The 21,792-nt window shown below is 39.4% G+C and overlaps 1 protein-coding gene across 6 annotated transcripts in view; it reads right to left on the reverse strand.

The window, feature by feature from the left end:
• Positions 1 to 21,792, reverse strand: part of LOC137191775 (CUB and sushi domain-containing protein 3-like) — a 234,512-nt gene that overhangs the window by 89,192 nt on the left and 123,528 nt on the right. For 5 of the 6 annotated variants that reach the window (XM_067602161.1, XM_067602160.1, XM_067602158.1 and 2 more), the window contains 10 exons: positions 20,482 to 20,595; positions 19,762 to 19,857; positions 19,182 to 19,385; positions 13,251 to 13,375; positions 12,939 to 13,035; positions 11,459 to 11,563; positions 3,730 to 3,848; positions 2,437 to 2,506; positions 489 to 605; positions 14 to 223 (listed from right to left, as the gene is read on the reverse strand). In XM_067602161.1, coding sequence (XP_067458262.1) covers positions 14 to 223; positions 489 to 605; positions 2,437 to 2,506; positions 3,730 to 3,848; positions 11,459 to 11,563; positions 12,939 to 13,035; positions 13,251 to 13,375; positions 19,182 to 19,385; positions 19,762 to 19,857; positions 20,482 to 20,595 — 1,257 coding nt within the window. The remainder of the gene's footprint in view (positions 1 to 13; positions 224 to 488; positions 606 to 2,436; positions 2,507 to 3,729; positions 3,849 to 11,458; positions 11,564 to 12,938; positions 13,036 to 13,250; positions 13,376 to 19,181; positions 19,386 to 19,761; positions 19,858 to 20,481; positions 20,596 to 21,792) is intronic. The other variant, XM_067602159.1, reaches the window with a different exon arrangement.

Here is a 21,792-nt window from a genome sequence, read left to right on the forward strand (position 1 = left end):
CTTTGCTCGTCACCTTGGTAGACAATGTGGAAGCCCGGCTTGTTCTGGGAGTAGTCGCTGTGGAAGAAGAGAGTGGTCTCATGGGTGGTGCTAAAGAGAGAGTTGGGCACCATGGACCCACTGAACCGATCAATCACGGTTCCTGTTTCGAGGCTCCCACTGCGCACCTCCAGATAGTCATGAACAGGCTCTGTGGAGAAGTTCAGAAACTGCAGATGGATGCCTAGAAAAAAAAAGCAAAGGTTAATGTAGGAGACAAACTAAGAAAATATGAATTAAGTCTGAATGTGAATGTGTGTTTTCCTTTCAAGTACTGTAATTACTGGAGCTAGCAGGCTCTTTTCTAACACAGTGAGGGAGAAGAGAGGAGAGGAGAAGACTGAACAAGGCAGAAGAAAGCAGCACAGAGGACATCAGAGCTAGCACGAAAAAAAGAGAGGAGAGGAGGAGAAGAAGAAAGGAAAGATGGGGGGGGGGGGATGACAGACCGAAGCCAATGGGAAGTTGAACTCTCCAGCTGCAGTCCAGGCTGCTCTGGTAATTCCCTGGGAAGCCTGGGCTGAGGATGACACTGCTGAAGTCTGTCATGGAGCCGCCACACTGAGCTGAGGGAGACCAACCAAGGAGAAAGAACGTGTCACTTCTCCAAAGAACGGCTCATTGGGAAAACAAAGAAAAACAATGACCGGGGGGGGGGGGGGGGGGGGGGGTGAATACGGAGGGAGGCATTGTGTCTGTACGTGCTTCAGTACATTAATAGTTGTAAAGTATGTGTATGTGTATGTGTATGTGTACAAAAAGGAGAATGAATGGTTGGTGCATTTGCCACCTGCGCTCATAAGCTTGTGCTGCAAAAAGGTGCTGTGACTGTCCTTTATGAGTGTGTGACTGGAGGGAGGAGGAGCCTGAGAGGGGAGCTTGTTTCTCTGTTTTTGAGCATGTCTGTGACTTGTTCTTGTACATCTCTGCTTGACTGTGTGGATTATGCTCCATAAGGGCATTTGTGAAAAGATAACAGACTCAGATACGTTCCTTGTTTGGTGGTGCTTTAAATTAAAATAAATGAGGGAGTCAATATACAATACAGCTCCACAGTTTTGCTCAGCAGTGGTGTTGATTACTTCACCCTCCCCCTGCAACACCTCCCCTCTCTTCTTTTGACACATCAGAGAACACTTCAGCTTGCTGTGAAGGTTACACTCATCTTCCTCTCCTGTGGCACATACCCCTGCGCTTACATAAACACCCAGGTGTAATGCAATTACAGCCACAGGAGGAATCAATGTAAACTTCAAGCTACATCATTCCTCTTTCCCATCCCAACCCCAACAGGCTCATTTATGTGGCAAATGGTTGAAAGCACAAGGTGTATTGCTACCATTTCTTTAGGGACTATCAACCTAGGCCAGAATAAGACAAAAACTATCCCGGGATTTAATTGTGCCCCTGGTGGGAGAAACCAGCTTGACCTGTTTGTCTATCAAATGAAAGAGAAGAGCAAAGGAAAGGTGCTTATGAGGATGTTACACTGTTTGTTCAGGGGCATGCAACCACTTTGATGTGAGTTTATCGGCAGCCAAGTGAATACAGATCCCAGGGTGTTGGGGTGAGTGTATGTACTGTAAATGAGCGAGGAGATGAGCTAACGAGTGAATACACGCATCCGAGAACAAGCCTGTCAACAGTAGAGCTTGGAGTTATGTCTGCAGTGAACTGTGAAAACCACAGGGACACAACATTTACATGGAGAGCATAGTGCATGCGTAGTTGCGTGTGCAAGCATGCATTTCTGTCTGTGTGTTTATTTGCACTTTAAGACTGTGTTCACAATAGTGTGTGTGTGTGTGCGTGTAAGATTGTGCACATGTATAATTTGGGGACAACAGAAAAGTGAGGTGTAGAAAGAGGAAGTGGGGCCATTCCTTAGTAATTTCTGGGATCTATCACTGTGGCAATCAACAAACAGAGGAAGTGTCCGGGGAGACTAGAGACTCTCATCAGGGGTATCAGAAATCAAACAACACACCAGGATGGTGCAATGCCTTATTGATTTTCAACTAAAGGGGAAAGCAGAAAATTCATATCTTCAACCACCCCCCCCCCGCACCCCAAGCCCTCCACTCCCACCCATCATTCCCTCCCCTGATCTTACAATGAAATTGTTGCTTTACCAAATATAATAACAAGTCGTCTGTGAGGCCATAGATCTATTGTGTGGCTGTGTATGAATAAAATATTGATATGGGAGAAATATACAATATGGAGAAGAAAAGATAAGGATGGAAAAAGTCAACTAGAAAAGGTGAATGACAAAATACAAAAGGATGAGACAGAGTTTGTGATTGATGCTATAAATATGGTTTTGTTATCTACAATATCACCTCCTTGAAACCCCAAAACACTGAAAATGTCAGACTGTATAAAATAATACTTTACCTAAACACAGCGGTACGGGGTAGTTCCATCTTCTGACAGGACCAGGCATACATGTAATATATGCATTGCCCTGTTCAGGAAAACAAACAAAAACAATATATTCACCACCTCCAAAATAGTGTCCAATAACAAAAGAAAAGAAACACTAAGAGATCAAAATGATAGGTGCTTGCAACAGATTTGATCTGTCCTTTGGATCCTTGGAATTAGTTAACACTCATATTGTTGGATTTCTCAAAATCCTCTTCTCGAGACCTTGTGTGTAAATATTTGATGGTATCAAGAGTAGAAGAGGGATCTCTTGTTGCTAGTTGGGCAGTAAGAGCACAGCCTGGGGTTTGACTACAGAGAACAAGAAAAGACAAACATCCTGGTAGATAAAAAAATCATCTAAAAAGTGATGAATATGACACATTAATACTCTAAAATATTCATAGTGCTGTTGTTGTTTAAACCCATTCAAATGTTGGTGCAGTCTGGAAGTTTTCTGCTGCCAACGTGCCTCTAAAATACATATATACATGTACATTCTCCTGCCAGTACATACACTTATGTCAAACCTGAAGACATACACCCTCGGACATCTATCAAAGCACGCACACATATGTACAGTTGTACTACAGACACACACACCCACACACACAGATACCTGAACTCAGAAATTCCTATCCATACTTGTGCTTTTGATCCTACAGTACAATGGCCTCTAGTCTATTTCTAGTGTTCAGAAACTCAGCCTGAACGTTGGACGCTGCTGGTTGGTCCAGAGAGAATGTGAAACGTAGTGAATGCCCGAGCTGGGAAGAAAAATCGGTGAGGGATTAGTGAGGCGACTGTTAACACAATCCATCGCCTATGGCCTTGGAAGGTTCTACAGCTACAGAATCTACTCGGGAAGGATTGGAGGAAGTTAAAGCTGCTTTGTAACACACATATACACACACATACGAACACAACAGACATGTATATCTAGGCAGACAAGCACACAAGCAAAGTACACACACTTGCAAATAAAGACGCAAGCATTAATACATGAACGGTTACCCCGTACACACTTGTGTATTCACAAATACATATTTTTTCCTTCTCTCTCTCTCTCTCTCTCTCTCCCTCTCTCTCACACACACACACACAAATGTCATCGAAAAACTACTTAGTAACGCTGCCTTGACAGATTCATCCTTTGGGGTATTCCCTTGAAATTGTCACTCCAGGCAGGTAGATATGATTCACTTATCATACCCCTAAGAGAGCTGGATTTCTGCTTTACCAGCACTGTATGCTTTCACCTACCTGTAGAGAGAAGCCTTGATCGCACTGGAAGGACACCATGTCACCCACGGTGTAGCGGTCGCCCACTTTTTGTCCATTACTGGGGGGCAGCGGCTCTGGGCACGAATCCAAACCTATTGCTTGGGACAGAGTCACAACACACGAGTGCAGACAGCGATCATTCTTCTGCACGATATGGCCACAATCAAGACCTGCAACTGCTCAGTGCATTTTGATACGTTGTTTCATGGTTGAGCATCCATTGTATGTTCAATGCCAACATTTACATTTAATCACCGATACCTATGGAGAAAAGTGTATAATTAAATTAAAACCAAACGTTTTAACATGTAATTACACAGTGCCTCATTTTAATGTGCTTGTAATTGCATAATAATTGAGTTAGACGTCTTTTTTTTTTTTTTCTTCCTTTCCTTCCCTCATCACAACGTTGAGAAACTGGGACAAGTCACAAAGCTATTCTACTGGTGGCTGTAATCACAAAATCCTTCCGACTGTGATCTGAAGCAATCACTGTGAAATTACAAAGCAATCCCTGAAGTATTACTTGATAGAAGCATTGAGCTCTATTGGAACAAAGTGATTACAGCGCCACTTGCCAGGTACTGAGAGGCCTGATATTGTGTTTTAATGGCTTAGAAGCAATGGTGATCCCAGCTTTGGGCTATATTAATGTAGTGTATTTGAGGTAAATTGAAGCTATATTCACTTTAGTAGAAAAAAAAAAATTATAGAAATGAAGCTGAACTGTTATTTGTCCTAGAGGCAGATAACAGATCTGCAGGCACAGAAAAGAGAGAAGAATACATCTCATATTCACTTCATCACGCATGAACCCATTATGCTGTTCCTCAGTGAAAAGTAGCATTGAAAAAAACTTATTTTATAACTTTTTCAACTGACACAAATCATCTGTCAGTAGGTTGTTTGAGTGCTTATTTGGATGCATAAAATATGCTGCTGTACTGCTGCAGGGGTAATACATGAGAAATGAGGGGAAAGGAGACCTTTGTAATAACTATGAATAGCTCATACACATAGCGACAGACATCTTCTCATTGATGCATAACTAGTGAGCAGGTTGTAAGGTGAGAGGAAGTGGGAAGGGGGATATTCGAGCAGCAACACAAAAAAATACCGATGTAGAGAACACATACACAAACCACTCAAAAAAGAAAAATAAGACACGAATGTACAAACACTCTCACAGAAGCCCACTCCAAGAGTTAACAGGTCCAAACAAGTAGGTGGGTGGACAAATGTAAACATGGCAGCAGGAATGGCAACAGAAGATACAGAACAATTTATAAAGTGGTCAATCTATATAGTGGAGAGAAGCATCCTCTGAAAGGTAGAGAGGATATTTGAGTAGGAGGAGACAGTGACCTCAGAGGCGCGGAGCAGGAAGCAATATGAGAGTAGCCAGAGATACAACGACTAAAGAACGACTACGAGGGGAGTGGGTGGATACCGTACCTGTAAAGTTTTATTATGCGTGGGTTTGAATAAAAGTACCAAAAATTGATTTTAAGGAGATTTGGTGACACAATTCATGAGAGCAGTGCTTGCTGCTATAGAGACTGCTACAAGGTAAGTTTGATATCAAAGTGTAATCAGCTTTCTCCTCATATTGTTCTGTGAAACTAGCAAACTGTTTTATAAAGCTGTGCATTCTCATTTACTTCAAATGTGTTTCAAATAGTAAAAAATACCTCAGGGCAATAATATAGGATTGGTGAAATATTGTAATACAGAATGCTCTGACAAGTTTTCACTTATAACAGCTAAATAAATTTGAAATTGTACTTTACAACATGTTAACATCGAATGGCTATAATAAATACTTGAACAATCTCATTGTGCTATTGTATAGCTATCAGTGTGCAAAACAAACACACAAACACACATCTTTCTTGTCCAGCTGCTGACGCTGTAACTTGGTATGGTAGCTAACATCGTCATAAAAGGTAGTGCTTCTATTATACACAGGAACAAAACAATGTGTGTGTATCCGTGTATTCATACACATCACATGCAGCATAAAAGAAATACACTTAGTAAGTTTTCATACAACAAGGTCATATATTGTCTGCCTTTAACAAAACCCAAGTCAAGTAAAACACTTGAGAACATACTGAAGCCTGCATTTATCAGTCATACAAAACAGACATAGTAAGGGTCCCGTTTCTACAGCCAGAGGCCGTGTACCAGATCTTAACCGGGCAAAAATAGACCTTCGTGCTCTGGTCAGGTTAAGAGTGGGTGCTCATGAACAGACGGCACTGGTTCCCATTGCACTCCAGATGGGTTGTAGTCAAAGTGTCACAATACACATTTTGGCAGGGATTGTTGTCACCCTGCTGTGAGAGGGTCAATGTCCTCTGTTCCTGAGTGTGCAATCATGTCTGGAAGGAGTCCCGTCCTTATCAAACACATTTGATGTTTTCAACAGGACGCCTTGCTGATTGTGTCTAACCAAGGAAATTTTAGTAATGAATGTCATCAAAATGTATCTGCTCCTATTTTCAGTTTAGCATATGAATTTACATAAATTGGATTATTATTATCTAAATTTAAAGTTTAGTGTTCAAAAAGATAGTAATATAAAAAAATAAAGAGAGATAATTAAGTTATTCATGCAGAAGCATTCAGGTCACACTGTCATTTAATAGCTAATGCTATTTTATCTAAGATCAACATTATTATATTACTTATCAAAATATAAACTGTGATGATTATCATCATATTAAGATCATGAATACCATTTGTCATCTTCCTCATGTTGATAATTCCAATCCTTAATCATCAATTACAATTTTGCTACCTTCATACATAAAACAAAACAACCAGTCTAATCAGTTTGACAACCAGGTGATCTGCACCTTTATCATCTAATCTTAATATACTTGATTTGACCATCATGGCATTTATATTATTAATCAATAACAGACTAACACAGGCTTCTAATTCCTGAAACTGGGCACAAGTGCACATGTGTAAGTACATAATTTTTGACACTCTGGTGACACAAAAAGAGGCACAAAAAATATTCTGGCGCAGTGCAGCACAACTTGAAAAAAAGATACTGAAGCAGGATGAATAAACAGTTAGTAGGAATACAGTATCTGCAGGTGGAGTCACTGTGTTATTCAATAATCATCAGTCACATAAGCATCAATCATCCTTTTAATATCAGTGAGTCAGAAGGAGAAGTATGTGAACTGAGTATCCTGTGTGTCTAGCTTCAAGTCTGGTATCTGGTGTGTATAAACACACAGAAAATCATGTTCCTGTTTTCTTAAATCTCAGTGTTGTGTCACATTTATCTGAAATCTAAAATCAGATAAAATAATTAAAGATACACACACTGTTGAACCTGCGCAGTTAAAACATACATATTTTTCCTGTTGCTGATATCCACAAGTATTTAATCAACCGAATTGGAAGGACCTTATACATTCTTCGTTTGTGGGTGGCATCATTAGTAATGAATGATGAATGAAGTAATGACTTATTAATTTAGCCCAGTAATCTTCCTTTAATGCATTAATACAAATTATATGTTAATGTACATTTCCATCTGTATAAGAAAAACGTTTATCAGAGTGAAGGAAGCAATTATTTGTGGAGAGGTCTGTGTGTACACCCCTGCCAACTACAGCCACGAAAACTGCTGCTTGTGCTTGCCTTTGTGAAAAAGTGTGGTCTGAGCAAGCAGAAACGGGAGTGCAATTTAATGACAAAATGCAGACCAAATGGCACTCTGCCTCCTGACATGTATAAACACAACTTTAATTTAGCCACTCCCTGGTGCACGCTGGTTTGTTTGGAGCCTGGAACTCACAATAAGTGTTAGCGCAGATAAAATGACTTGTGTCCAGATTTAAGTTGCACTAAGACTGGACTACTGGACATAATGACACACATAATACAAAGACCACGGAATATGTAGTCGTTAGTCATGTAGTCATATATGTGGGAGAAATAATTATGAGATAATACTAAACTCAATTACAAGCACTTCTTTCCTAAAGCAGACAATATAGATGTAAAGGTGCAGCTATGATAAATTGGGCCAATATATATGATAATAATTCACCTGAAAGGTACAAATACTAACAGGAAGATTCTAACTGTAGTGAGCTTAGCATTTAAAGTAAAGTGCAATGACCATATGCAGTACTATAATGTTATGTGTGTGATGTGAAAGAAATTAGACATTTAGTGAAAAAACAATAGTTTTGATAGATTTTGGGGCAGACTCAAAGGATGCATTTTTTCTCGGTTTGTTGAGAATTAATTCATTTGGTTGTCACAGTTGGTCCGTGTAGCTTATCTGGAAATAATACAGGCCTCTGCAGACTACGGTCATTGAAAAACAATGAAAACTGTATTTGGAATACAAACCACCATATTGCCTGTGAGAACATGCCAATTTTGTTTTCAACTATAGTATGCTGTCAGCCTTAGGAGAGCTGGTTAAAGCGCTTGGCTCTGAAGAAGTTGTAGTGACGGGTGGTACACAGGATTTCTATGAGTCTCAGCGGACTGCAACAATCACCCAAAGGAAACATTTTAAAACAGATGGTTGGCTGGATGGGTCTTTGCCAATCCCTGATGCCTTTTTCTTCCCACTGTACTGAGCATTCAGAGCATTAATTTGAAGCTAAAAACTGGAGTGTGTAAAGAATAAATGGGCCCTTCAAGCCAAACACAGGCTGGAAATAAGACACAAAGATACAACCAACTAGAGGACAGAATAGAGAATATTCAGAAGACGTTTCTGTAATTTTTCTAAAATAAATAAGAACTCTACAATAGATGGTAGATAGGAACATCAAAAAAATGGGAAACAACACATTAAAAACACAGAAATAAATAATGAGTAATTCCATAGAGAAGCAACATGGCTTGATCAAACACAAATGTTTGCCAATATGCAGGCAGAAGAACCATATGGCAGGCATGCTAACAAATATGAATGGCAAAAGGAAAAGTAGAAAGGTTTTTAACTAGAGCCTGGTTTACACAAAGCATCAGGGAATGAACTTTACCAGGGCAGCAGTGGCAAAGTGTGAGACGGACAAAGAGGAAAGAGCTGACTGTGAGACATGGCAGTGAAGTGATTCTCAGCAGTAGGTAGTGGTAGGGGAAGCAAGAAGACGGTGTTGTGGAAACGGAGCACTGACTGCGAGAGACATGACTGTGAAGTCATTCTCAACAGTGGTATGATGCTCGCGGACTGACACGACTGACAGCGAGGACAGATTCAGTGACAGCAATGTTTTTTTATGCTTCTATTGTTTTGCAACACATTTGTGGGAACTGACAGTTTATGTGGGAACTGATTTTACTCAGAAACGTGTTATTCTTTCGCCGTGTTGTGTTCAGGGTCTCAAAGTTGGTTATGTTAGCAGAGTTCTTATCACTGTAGGAGGACAGTCTTGTTAGTTTTTGAACTTTTCTGAACACAACCTTTCTTTAAAGTGTTTTTCCAGACTTTCAGACTGGCCCTTTTCACCTCTCCCAGTGGGGGTGACAGAATTGAGGCTAGCCAGAACAAACATTGGTGCTTTCAATCTCCTGAGAGACCGTGCTGACAACTAAAAGTAACAACAGGACATGAAAATACCTAGTGACCCTTGGCTCATGCGAACTGAAGAACACAAGAGAACTCCACATTAACATGGGCAGAGACTCAGTCTGGGTTTCGCTTATCTCCAGACTTCTGTCATAAATCTAACAGTGCGTTCCTGAAGTTGACTTAACATTGGTATATTCCCTGTTTTAGCCAAGTATGAATTAATGTGAATTAAGCTTTCCAATCGTTCAGTAAGTCAGATAATGTTGCTCAGCATATGTTTTCCTGAAGAATGGTCTAACTGTATGATAAACAATGGATGAATTACTAAAATCCAGAGGTAAGCATTCTGCGCTGGTAACACTGCCAACTATTGACTATCAACTGAAACTCATTTCCTTTGTTTTATATTTTAACATTAAGCCTTGCAGTTTTTATAGTATTTCCTTTTTGAATTTTTGTCCTCCAGCCAACTTGACTACTACTACCCGACGAGTCCAATTAAAGAAGTAGTGTAGCCAGATTAATTTATTTGACTTCAATTACTTCCGTGTCTGACTGCCTCAGAGAACTGCCAGCAATACCTCGGCCATGACCTTGGTCCCTGAAGCAAGCTGCCAGACCGACTGGTAGGTCCCGCTGTGGGGGCCCCTACCAAACACTGCATCCAGAGTCGCCTGGGAGCGTAGCTGGCAGCAAAGGCTCCTTCACGGTGTAGCCCTGCAGGCAGACTGGCCTACACCTCGCTGGTGACTCAACACTGCAACAATTCCCGATTCAGCTTAAGTGGTCTCATCTCTGCCATGATGCTTCAACAAGTAGGCAAATCTGCAGTTATTCTGTGATTAAGAATTGATGTCAAATCAAAATTATTATGTCTTAGAGAAGTTGATGGCCCCTAGCATCCCTCTGTTCTTTAATAACTTTAAATCACGTACTTCCATCACTATCGTTAACTCAGTGACCCGTTTATCTCACCGTTTTAATCTCTTTTAATCATTTGCTTGAATATTTCCTTCATCATGTATTCTTTAGACACTAAGCTATAAATAAATGTCTACATTTATAAGTGAGAAGTTGTTTGTTTGTGTTCAGAAGACAGAGGTCAATTTATCGAAAAGAGGGTTATGAGACTGATTAATTTAACAATATTCGTTTCCTCGTAAGGGAGGTGGTGGCCCTATCAACGAGTGTAAGATTAAATTTCTAAAAGTAGTGTTACTCCTACATCATGGTATTCCTTTCCTTCATTTGTACCATCTCCAACCCCCGATTTTATGTTAACATTCCCCACAGCTGCACTTTTTCAATACCCTCGATGAAGTTCACAGAATATAAATGACAATGGGTCTCTCACAGCCACATTTTTTAGAAAATTACTTCTATGTGTAGGTGAGTGATAAGTAACAAACTAGCAGGAAGACAAATGCGAGGAGTAGACAGAGAACTGAAAGTCTGTCTATCCTTAGAGAAAAAAACAAAAAAAAAAAACAGGAAATTTTTCATGACATTAAAAGACAAAGGGAAGGCGCCTGATGAAAATAACTGTGAGGAAAATTGGTCACAAAGGACTGTATTATTACCTGTCTGCAGCAAAGCTAAGGCATAACCACACAACACCTGCAGATCATCACCCCTATTTACATTTACACAATTTTTCAATGGGAGGGCTTAGTATATCAGTCGCTCCACTGGGGCCAGCTACACTCCTTAGTGCACTACGTTCACTCCCATTTTAGTGCACGGTAAATGTTTAGCATGCTCCTTAACAAATATGCCCCCAAGTGAATACCCTACTGAGAGAAGAGCAAATTTGGTGCCTAAATGAGAAGGGATGGGGGTCCAGTAACTTTTAGTTACAGGAGGATTTTAAAAAAGAGACACCATTGGGGAATATTATAAAACAATACCAGAGAAACACAAAGACTGAAAACTAGAGACACAGTTGAAGCAGAAACTTCGCCCTCTCACTCACTCCCTCCCTCAAACTATTTATTTCTCTGTCCAACTGTGCCACCCAGACCAGCTGTCCCTCTTATTTCTTTAACCACTGTGCAGCAGCTGGAGGCTGGTGGCAGATGGACACAAAGAAACAAACTGACAACAGACAAAGTGACAAGCAGGCAGACAGGCCGTCTCTCCTCATACCTGTGTACTCCAAGTGGAAGCCAGCGGCGGATACACTGATGTCAGACTGGAAGGTCAGGTACAGGTTATTGGACGTGCTGTTCAACAGTTGTGGAATTGTTGTACCTGTAATATACAATATAAAATAGACAGATAAGACCATGTTTAGTCCATACAGTATTCAATGTTGAGCCCACCAAAGACATGCGGATACGTATCACACATGGACACATAACAGCTCAGTTATATGCAGTAATAATATAAACATGATTCTGCTGTAGTTTTGTTCATTCATCCTCTCAAATCCACTTCTATGTTTTAACCCGAGCCACATTTTGATAAGAGTCGGGAGTCATTGCGGCTTTCAGCAGCAGCCACTTCACCTCCATAACCTTGCTTAATGAGATTTGCTGGGTATAACAAAAGTTACAAATTAAATGATGGTGCAAAACTAAAATACAAAGTGCCTCACATAATGCAATGAATCACAGACAATCGCTCACATCAATAAATCAAATAAAGTAAAACACATTTAAAAGGCAATAGATGCCTTTTTTAGAAGGGACATTGCTATGAAATCCACAGTGACTGAATTAACTTTAAATGACGTCTCTACAATAAAAAAATTTTTAAAAATCAACTACAATGATCTTTCAGCTGGAAAGATCACATGCTCGCTCTGTCATAGTTGTAAATCATGTTCAACACACTTACTATGTACATTTAGTCAGAAGAGTCTGAACCAAAAAAATCATACTTGAACAGCAGCACGGTCGACTATTCTAACTCTGAATTTGCAGTGCAGAATATTCTGTGTGTATCAACATTGAGGTCTAAGATAATTTTCAGTATTCCAGACATATGTCTTCAATAATTTTAATTGAGATGTTTACATTTAATCATAATCACTTAAATATAGTGAAAGATAAAAATGATTGCTAGCTATTTAAAATGCCTTAGCCTCAAACCTTTCACTGCCCTTCACGATGAGAGCTTTAACGTGGAGCTATTATAATATGTAAAGAGTTTCTTTTCAGAGTGACATATCCACCACTTGAGAAATTTGACACCTAGTCTCATAAAACCGATAGAGAGAACTGATAGCCAACATAGAGACAGAAGTCATAATGCTACACCAGTCCCTTTTACATAAGGATTCAGCATCTAAATTGATGTGACGGCCTGTTTTCTAGTGGGTTACCATGTGGCAAGAGCACCATTTTCATTAGCATGAGCCCTAAGGCAGCACTACATTTGTCAAATTCCAGACAGAAAGAAGGACTAAATAATGAAGATCTCTACTGCAGAGAAAGGAACATTGTGTGAAAGAGGAGGGATATTTTTACTTGACTTCCTTAACTGGTTTTTAGACAGCATTCTCAAAGGACATGCCAAATGTCATCAGCTCCATCACCACATCTATCTGCTGCTGGGGCCCTGTGATGTCTGACTGAAATTCAAGAGGGAGCTGCCAACTAAAATTCAGTTGTATCAGTTTTACCTGAGTAGCTACCGAGCCTTGGAGCATTGCCATCAACCCCGTCAAAAAAATCAAGAGAATCCCAGTTGTGTTCTGTGGCGAAGGTCACAACTTGAATCTGAAAGAGAAAGACGCCTTAATAAAAATGAGACATGAGAGAGAAAAAAAAAAAACCCACCACAAATACAGAAAATGCAATTTATATTCATGAGCGAAAGAATGGCCAGCTGTTTCATCATTAGACTATGTATAAAAAAAATTAATCCACCCGACAAATATTTTAATCTCTCATCAAACATGACACTCCTAAGATCCGCATCTGTGTCCTCTCACTTGGATGCCAGCTCCCTCAGGAACAGAGATTTTCCAGGCACAGTTCAGATAGTTGGCGTATGGCTCTGGGTATCCGGGAGAGAGGATAGTGCCTCTGCGGTCAGTCAACACTCCGCCACAGGGAACTAGACCAAGAACAACAGATTGAGAAAGAGAGAGAACGAAAAAGAGACGGAGAGAGGCTGAGTGACGTGAAGTCTACACACACCTGCGGAGTCAGGAGTGGACAAGGGTCACAGTGGGAAGAAGCCTCACTCCACCTACTATAAAACCACCACTAACATACATGGATACATGGATCTTGAATGAGCATCTGTAAAAACAATTCATATTATGTACTTATGTGTACTCAAAGGAAAGCTTTCATGACCATGCCTGAATTGACAATAAATGACAGGTTCTACTTTCATCACATAAACAAGCTTTATTTTATGACAGTTTGTGTCCGTGATTTCATTGTGATTTAATACTCAGTGGAGCTTCACATGGCAGCACACACGTATCTCCTGCTCCATGCAAACGTAAACAGTTTAACCCTGAAGTGTAATTTTATCTCTCATGGGACACACAAATCACATCTTTCAATTGTGAATGCTATTCCACTCTAAACGCACCTTATTTCTACGAGTGCCACAAGCAACATATTTATCATGCCTCTCGGCTCTCAGATGAATTTTGAATTGGAGTCACTGGTCAGTGTGTTGACACTGTCAGACACTGTGATATATTTTAGTATGGGTAAAAAAACAAAATGAAAAAAGTGCAAAAATGGCAGCTACAATATTTTTTATTGCGTTTCAGATGGATGCCAATTGGCCTTATGTCCAGCCAGCTACGTTCCACAGTGTTTGGCTCCACTTTTTGTCCATTAAGGATTGTGGTAACCCAGCCTTGCAGACCCAGAATCCTTTGGATTATTACACACAACAAAACACTGAACAAAATGCAATCCCTTTCTATTGAAATGTAGTTCCGCTGGCTAATACAGAAGCAAGAAATGACCTATTGGGCTGTTAATGAGATTTTGCTGGGAGCCAGCTAAATCTTTTATACTGTCACAAGAACAGGAGTGTAATGTAAAAGTGTTTTTTCGTTGCTGCTTTACTCTGTTGAGATCCATTGTTACTCTGTTACCAGCTGGAATGTGTTTGTCAGACATGTAAAACCATTGCATGTGTTCCAATATTTATGACAGATAGTGTATACTACAAAATTAAGCAGTGTAAAAGTCTATGTCTAAGCCCAGTGACTCAAAGACACTAACTTCTGTAGACCTTTTCTCACTTCACTCATGATGCAAAAATAAGTGTTTCTTAGATTTTTTAAAGATGTGACTAATGCAACAAAATAATTAGTTTACCAGTCCTCTGATATTCAAGGTTACCTAGCATTTGTATATAACAGCTTTTCTATAGTAGCAAGCAATCTGTCATTCAGAGGGGGTAGGAGGGAGGAGTCCTTCAGATGTGTAGAACAGTGTGTTCTCACAATGAAGAACCAGATGCTATTTGTCAAGAACAAAGGTTTATCCCTGTACAGGTCAAAGATAATCACTGTTTCGATATCCATCAGCCACTGGAGGGTTCAATTTGAAAGACAAGAAAAACCAGAGGAGACACGGGAAACAAGAGAAAAAGAAAATATGTTACTTATCAGATAGGCAAGGAAAGAGGAAAAAAACTTGCTGTCAGCTTGCCACTTTTTCCAACCTCATCAATATTTTACAGGTGATATGCACCCTCCTACACATGCTCGGAGAGTGACTACTCCGTTCCTTTCATTCCAAGTCACACACTAGAGAAATGACTTCTATACTGTACCTCACAGCAATCAAAGACTGGAGCAATCACGCTTTCATATAATCACAGATATTGTAATATCAGCTTCAGCTAATGCATGTCACATGTCAAGTGTTCGGTATTGAAATCGATTACCTCTGGCATCACAACTGAATGGGAACAGCTTATGTAATTGTTCTGAATCCTGCTCTGCAAATGAAAAATGAAGGTCAGTGCCTATGAAATCTCGAGCACTTTTGTCAGAATGTCATATCCTGTGGAAACTGGAGGCTCCTTGAAGGTTTGAAGGGCCTATACAGTGAAAAATGTGACAGCAGCTCCAGCCTGACTGAGTGACCAGGCCATCATTAGCAGTAACCTTCATTTCCTGTGAGCTCTCAAAAAAAAGCTCTTTTGTGAGTCCAAAACAGCAAATAATTCAGACCAATATTACTTCTAACCTTCAATTATGAAACAAAGGCCTGAGAAATAATTGAACATATTTAAGGGATAACAAAACACGGGCCTGTTATGTACATTGCAACAATAAACATAGCACGCAATATGCAGTGGTCACACAGAGAAATGGTTCTGGTTTAGGTTTACAGAACTTCAATTCTTCTAACATGAGACCAGACTCTTGACAACAAGCAACAGACACATTTCTGGGAGAAGCCCAGTATTTCAGTGTAATTTAACAGCTCCTTTGAGTCCCGTGAGCTGTCAGTTAATGAAATTCGTTGAGCAAGATTAGAAATCATGACACTCATAAAAGCATGAGTGCTCCCCACCCATCTCAATGTGTGGCAGGCTCATATGTCAGAGTTACCGTAGGTAGACAAGCGTGGGGACCGCTCACATTATGAGACACAGTCTGCGGCATCTGATATGCCGGGAGTTCACAGCAACTTTTAATTAGAAGTGTTTTAATCAAGATACCAAAAACACAAGGTGTGCACCACATAGGTGTTTCAGATTAGATGCACTACTTATGTAACTGTAATATTTTCAGTATATACTCCTAAATGTCCTGTTTGTTGGTTTTCTTTTACAAATTTTACATATGTTATACCTACATATATTATTCTCATTTATACTCATTTTCACAAATGCAATGTGACAACATGTCAAGTATATACTGTAATCATATATTGTAATGTCTCTGTTATCTGATCTTTCTATTAATTATAAGAATTGGAGTTAAAACATTAAGTAAATGCAAATTTAAAGCTTTTGTGGAATAAAAAAATGACTCTGACATCAGTGCCAATTTTTCAAGGTTAGTTTGCTTTAAGAAGGATTGTGAAGAAAACTAAGGCAAACTCAGCTCTCCTTAAATTATGTAAGATAATTTAATTGAAATTGAAAGTGGGGAAAAGGTTATTGCGTTGTTGATTTTAGGGGCAAAGTTGTAAACAGACAGAAATGACCAGTTTTAGCCAGTGGGTCAAAGTCATTGTGAATGATATAGTGAGCAAAATGGATCATTATCACAGCATAATGACAAAAAACTATTTATAAAATACAAACTGCTTGTTAATGTGGCCTGGAGGTTTAGGCGGGGTGTTAGCTGGAATTTTTAAAAACACTCCAATTAAATATGTTGCATTAGAATTTGCAGTGCTTACTTTCTGGGACTAAAATTCACTGTTAGTCAAATTGGTGGTAATTTACACTTAATTTAACAAAACTTAAGTAAACTCCCAAAAGTACTATGACCTCCAGAAAAGCACTCTGGTCTGACCTTACTGCACACCCACAGACACAGACACTTTAATTGGCCTTGAGATATTATTTCAAAACAAGAATCCACTGTTTAAAAACAAGCTCAGTACTTCTGAACAGTGAATTGCATGTGTGGGCATGCTGAGTATGAATCACGGCAATCTGTGAGTTTATGTAATATTAGGCAGTCATGATTTTCAACAATCACCAATGATTTAGTATGTGTATGAGTTTAGCTGCCTAAGTTGTGAGGGGATAAAAACATACAATTGTGCTCATCTATTAATATTTACTATTTCCTTACTTTTACTTTCACCAGTTAAATCCTCTTATTAATTTCCACAATCAGATGTTTAAAGTGATGTCAAGTGATTTCTTTTAAAGGTGAACTATAAAGTATTTTGTTTAAGTCAAACTCCATCTGGAAACAAACAAGAAAAAACAACATCTGTTTATTCAAGTCAACTATTCTCCATAAAATTCAACTGGGGCAATCCAAACATTATTCATCCTTGGAGGCGAGGCTAATTAAATCACGATAAAAAGACGCGCTAGCACAACTCAACAGCAAAGCCTTAATTCAGCAGCTTTGTATTTGTGAAATCGAAAGCAAAACAAGTGTTGCATGACGAGCCCAGTCAATCACAGCCGGACAAAGAGCTGGAGAAGCATGTTCTAAGACACAGGTACCTCACAGGAGAGTGGTGTCCGATGCCGTCATATCCCATAAAGAAGGCTTGAGTAATTGAGCATAGTGTTTTTGTTGAAGCTTCCATGAAACTATATCCATTATTCTGGATGAGTACACTGCCGCTGGGGGAGATGCTGCAGCCAGATTCAATCTCCAGATAAAAATCACTGTGTTTAAAATGGAACTGCTATTCCCTTACCACTTGGCAGTGAACTCGGATGAACCCTGACTTGAAATCTCCCGCACTCAACGGCTGGTATTATTTGTTGGCTGGCACAAGGCCTGACTTCAATGGATTTCTCCCAACTTCATCTGTAGGTCTTTATCTTCCCAAGGTAGATACGCCGTAGGTGGGTGTCTTCGTGAGACTGAGTGTAAGCCCTTCTGCATGTGTTTATGTTTGGGTAATAGTGTATTCAGACACGGCATGTAAATCATGAAAGTGGAGCGTGTATGTGTTTGAATATTTATGTGTGCATAATTCTTTGTACGGTTTACCTGTCATTTCGACTTTTCAATCTTTTATGTGTGACAATGACATCACAAATTTCACATGCCTTGTTTAGCATAAGTGTTGTCTTCACTTACCAGAACATCTTAATAAGTAGTTATTGTGTTATTATGTTGGTGTGTGTGTTGTGCTTTAAGTGCTAGGATACATACAAGTGAACAAGACTAAGGAAATATTTGCAGCACGAGCATTCATTCATTAATTTGCTTTGTTTTTCCCTTACTGTGCCTTCAAAACTGCACCCAGGTAGGCAATTAAAAATATTTATGAAGCCCTTATATATAATATACAATTATGTACTTGAGCTCAAGTATTTTAACTACTGTAAAGTTGTTAAATCATGCCCAAACTATATTCTCCTTTTATTATGGTTACAGAAATAGTTAGGATTGTTCACAAGACATTCATGGATATGTTACAATTAACTGAGTAATAGTGAGTGATTTGGATACTTCACTTGGTAATGTTTATGAAGTCTTAGCTTATCACATTAGCCTCAGGCTTGATTGCAGGTTATTGTAATGTACTCAACTGTTCTAGGGTATTATTAAATTGTGCATGTGTACTCGATAAATTCGTGAGTTCATAAGGCTTTAAGTTGTGTGTTATGTTTTGTCCAGCTTTATTTACATGGAGACGGCGAGGTATTAGAAACACTCGTAAATGAAATGCAGTCACATCATTAAATGTAGGCTCAGAAATTAGAGGTGAATCACCACTTTTCTGCCACAGTGTCAAGAAAAACTGACATTAATAGAGAGATCAATTGCAGGGCTATAAAACTGAACTGGATTAGCTTATAAACTGATTATATAGATCATATAAAATGGGTGTATATAATGCAGTAGAGGTGTGGGATACATAGAAAAAGTTACCCAAAGATCTACAAAAAAAGTGTGACATGTTCACTTTACGCTGCTGTTTATTTCATGGCAAGGCATAGGAACCTTAGGCAAAGGAATTCCTTATTCAGGGAGAAAATTTATGTGACACTTTGTCAGTCTATTTGTCTTTGCCCCTTTTTTTTCCTGTCTGAACTATCAAAACCAGAGATAGGCAGATGCTTTGTAGTGGGTGACAGACATTAGGGATAAGTAATGCCTAGGAAAAACAGACACACGCCGTTTTTGTGCACCTGCTCCATCTTTGTGGATCTGTGTGAGTGAGTGTGTGTGTGTGAGTGCGTGCAGGGGGTGAGTCGAGGGTTGGAGGATGAGGACGCTTACCAACACATGTGGGCACAGTGCCGTTCCACTGGGCCAGGGCACTGGGCACGGCCTCACACCTGATGGCGTTGGAGCCGTGCAGTGTGTAGCCTGGATTGCATTCAAACAGTACCACCATACCAGTGCCAAAGTCGTTTCCTATCCGCTTCCCAAACCGGGGCTCAGGGACCGAGCTACACTGAGAGGCGCTTGTCCGGGGTACAGCTAGAGGGAGAGAGAAGAGGAAGAGAAAGACAAAGAGTTGCGGTTGGGTGTGGCAGCCAAAAAGACAACAGGACAAGGAGAGATGGAAAGACAAAGGAGGCAGAGAGAAATGGTTTAGCCCTTGTGAATCTCCTCTCACATCATTAGTCACTCTTGTCTGCTGTGCCAGGATAGGCTATTTGACTCCACATCATCCTGCCCTGCTGCCGGATACTGCAGCCAATGGCACTCTGTTGAACAGCCTTTTATGTGATGTGTGCAAGGATGAAGTATTTAAAAAAAAAAAAAGCAGGCAAATGCACTCATTGCACCTTCAAAGTAAAATAAGAGAGTCCACATCAAAATTCTGGGAACGTATCAGAAAAAGCGGGCTTACCTTGGTAAACAAAATGAAATCCTTTGGCTGTGTCTGTTCCATTTGTGGTAAACTTGAGTGTTATCTTGTTTCCCGAACTCAAAGGGAGTGTCTCGCCTGAAATGCGAAAGCGAATGAGACAATGTCAAAACTCTTTTAGATGATGCTGTTTAATAAACGTCCGCAGACACACAAATAACTCATGTGAATTATAAACATAGGCTCTTATTATGTATATTGATTTGGACTAAAAAGGATAAATGTTGATTAATTTCTAATGTTGGTAACTTTCAATGTGATTTAAATGTACAGTCTAATCTAATATACAGTATATCCTCGGTGTTATAGCTGGAAAAAGAATTTGTATGTTTTTACATTGTGTAACAGTCTAATCAAGTAGAGTGGTGACAACAATTTACAACAACTGGCTTGCTTTAATTATTTCAATTGGGACTCAGGAGATTATTCAGGTGTAATCAAAATATATTGTGTATGAACACTCTGTTTCATGGAGAAATGTAAGAATGGAAAAAAAATCTTTATCCTTGCCAGTATAGAGCTGATTTCAGACTTTTAATTTGTCTGTGAGAAATAGTTATTGGATTTGAATCAAACAGAAATGGATTTGCTGTCCTGACTGTAATGCAAAATGCTGTGCTTGAAAGGACTACTCATACCTGTGAGCTAGTAGCATACATAAAATAAGACACTAGACTTCAAGATTTTAAGTTATGTTTTTACCTGAGTGTGATCCATAGATGGAGGATAGAAGGGCTGAATCTATGGACGATCCATCATAGATCTCAACCACATCACTGGTCAGTGTCTGGAATACCACAAACTGACCAAACAGCACTGCAAAGAAAGGAGGTACGGGAGGAAAAAAAGCAGGTGAACGTACTGTATAGCACATCAAAGGTGATTCTGTAGCAAATCAAAAATGATATGTCAATCAGATAAGCTGGTGAGAAATAAAACTGTTTCATCTTTTCAATTTTTAAAGAGTCTGAAAGCTAACACCATGAACCAGTCACAAACCCTTTTCCCTGAGGGGTCATGTGTCTAATCTAATTTGCATGTTTCTCTCCCTATAAGGGCACCATGGACACATTTATATCCAAACGATTAGTCGTAACACACTTTAAATATATTTTGCAGATTTCTCTTTTACTAAATGTCTCTTGTCTGAAGTATATTTGTCTTTAAAGATCTAATAAGACTGATTCACTTAAAAGCACTGCTGTCATGTGGTGGTGCCACACTTATTCACTCAGGGACGTTGGACAGATAGTGTGTGAGAATGCTGCATAGAGAAGCCTGCAATCTCCCCTATCTGTACTGAACCAGTTTTTCCATGCTGAGGGAAGACTTTTTTCCATCACAATTCCTTTTTTTTTAGACTTACTGTGATGCACTGTAACTCTTCCAATAAACACACACGGTCAGCCACTCCTGCTTTCACTCAATCATAACATCACTATCTAAAAATCTTAATTATTTTGACACTTAAGTTGTACTTTAATTCTTTTTTTCTTTCTAAAACATTAATGAATAATAATGTTAAATGAAAGCATGTTAGTTCGGGTTGGTTCATATTCAAACAGTGTTTAGGCTGGTTAATCTAAATTATTATTTAGATTTTATAAAGGTATTCTTCATCTATACCAACCAGCTCTACCATGTTTCTTTATTGAGCTGGAAATGAGCCATAGACTTAACGTGGACACACACACACATACACACACACACTCCATTGACAGCATTGTTAAGAAACAATACAAATGTGAAGTCAATCATTGACAAATGCAATATAAATTCTGACTTTTGGTGAAACATGCTTAGTGGCATGTAGCTTTTTATAGGTCACAATTTCCTCAAGCAAAGTAATATCTGCCCACCTACTGCAAACCTTTATGTGACTTTTTCTCAACAACCAATAATTATATAATCCCTTTGAATTTTCCCTTCCCACTCCATGCCGTGTGGCATTTCACATGTGCAAAACAGCTTTCACACAATACAGAGTGTTATACTTTAGTATGAGATGCACTG

Source organism: Thunnus thynnus, chromosome 10 (assembly GCF_963924715.1).
Source record: "Thunnus thynnus chromosome 10, fThuThy2.1, whole genome shotgun sequence".
Classification (NCBI taxonomy): domain Eukaryota; kingdom Metazoa; phylum Chordata; class Actinopteri; order Scombriformes; family Scombridae; genus Thunnus; species Thunnus thynnus.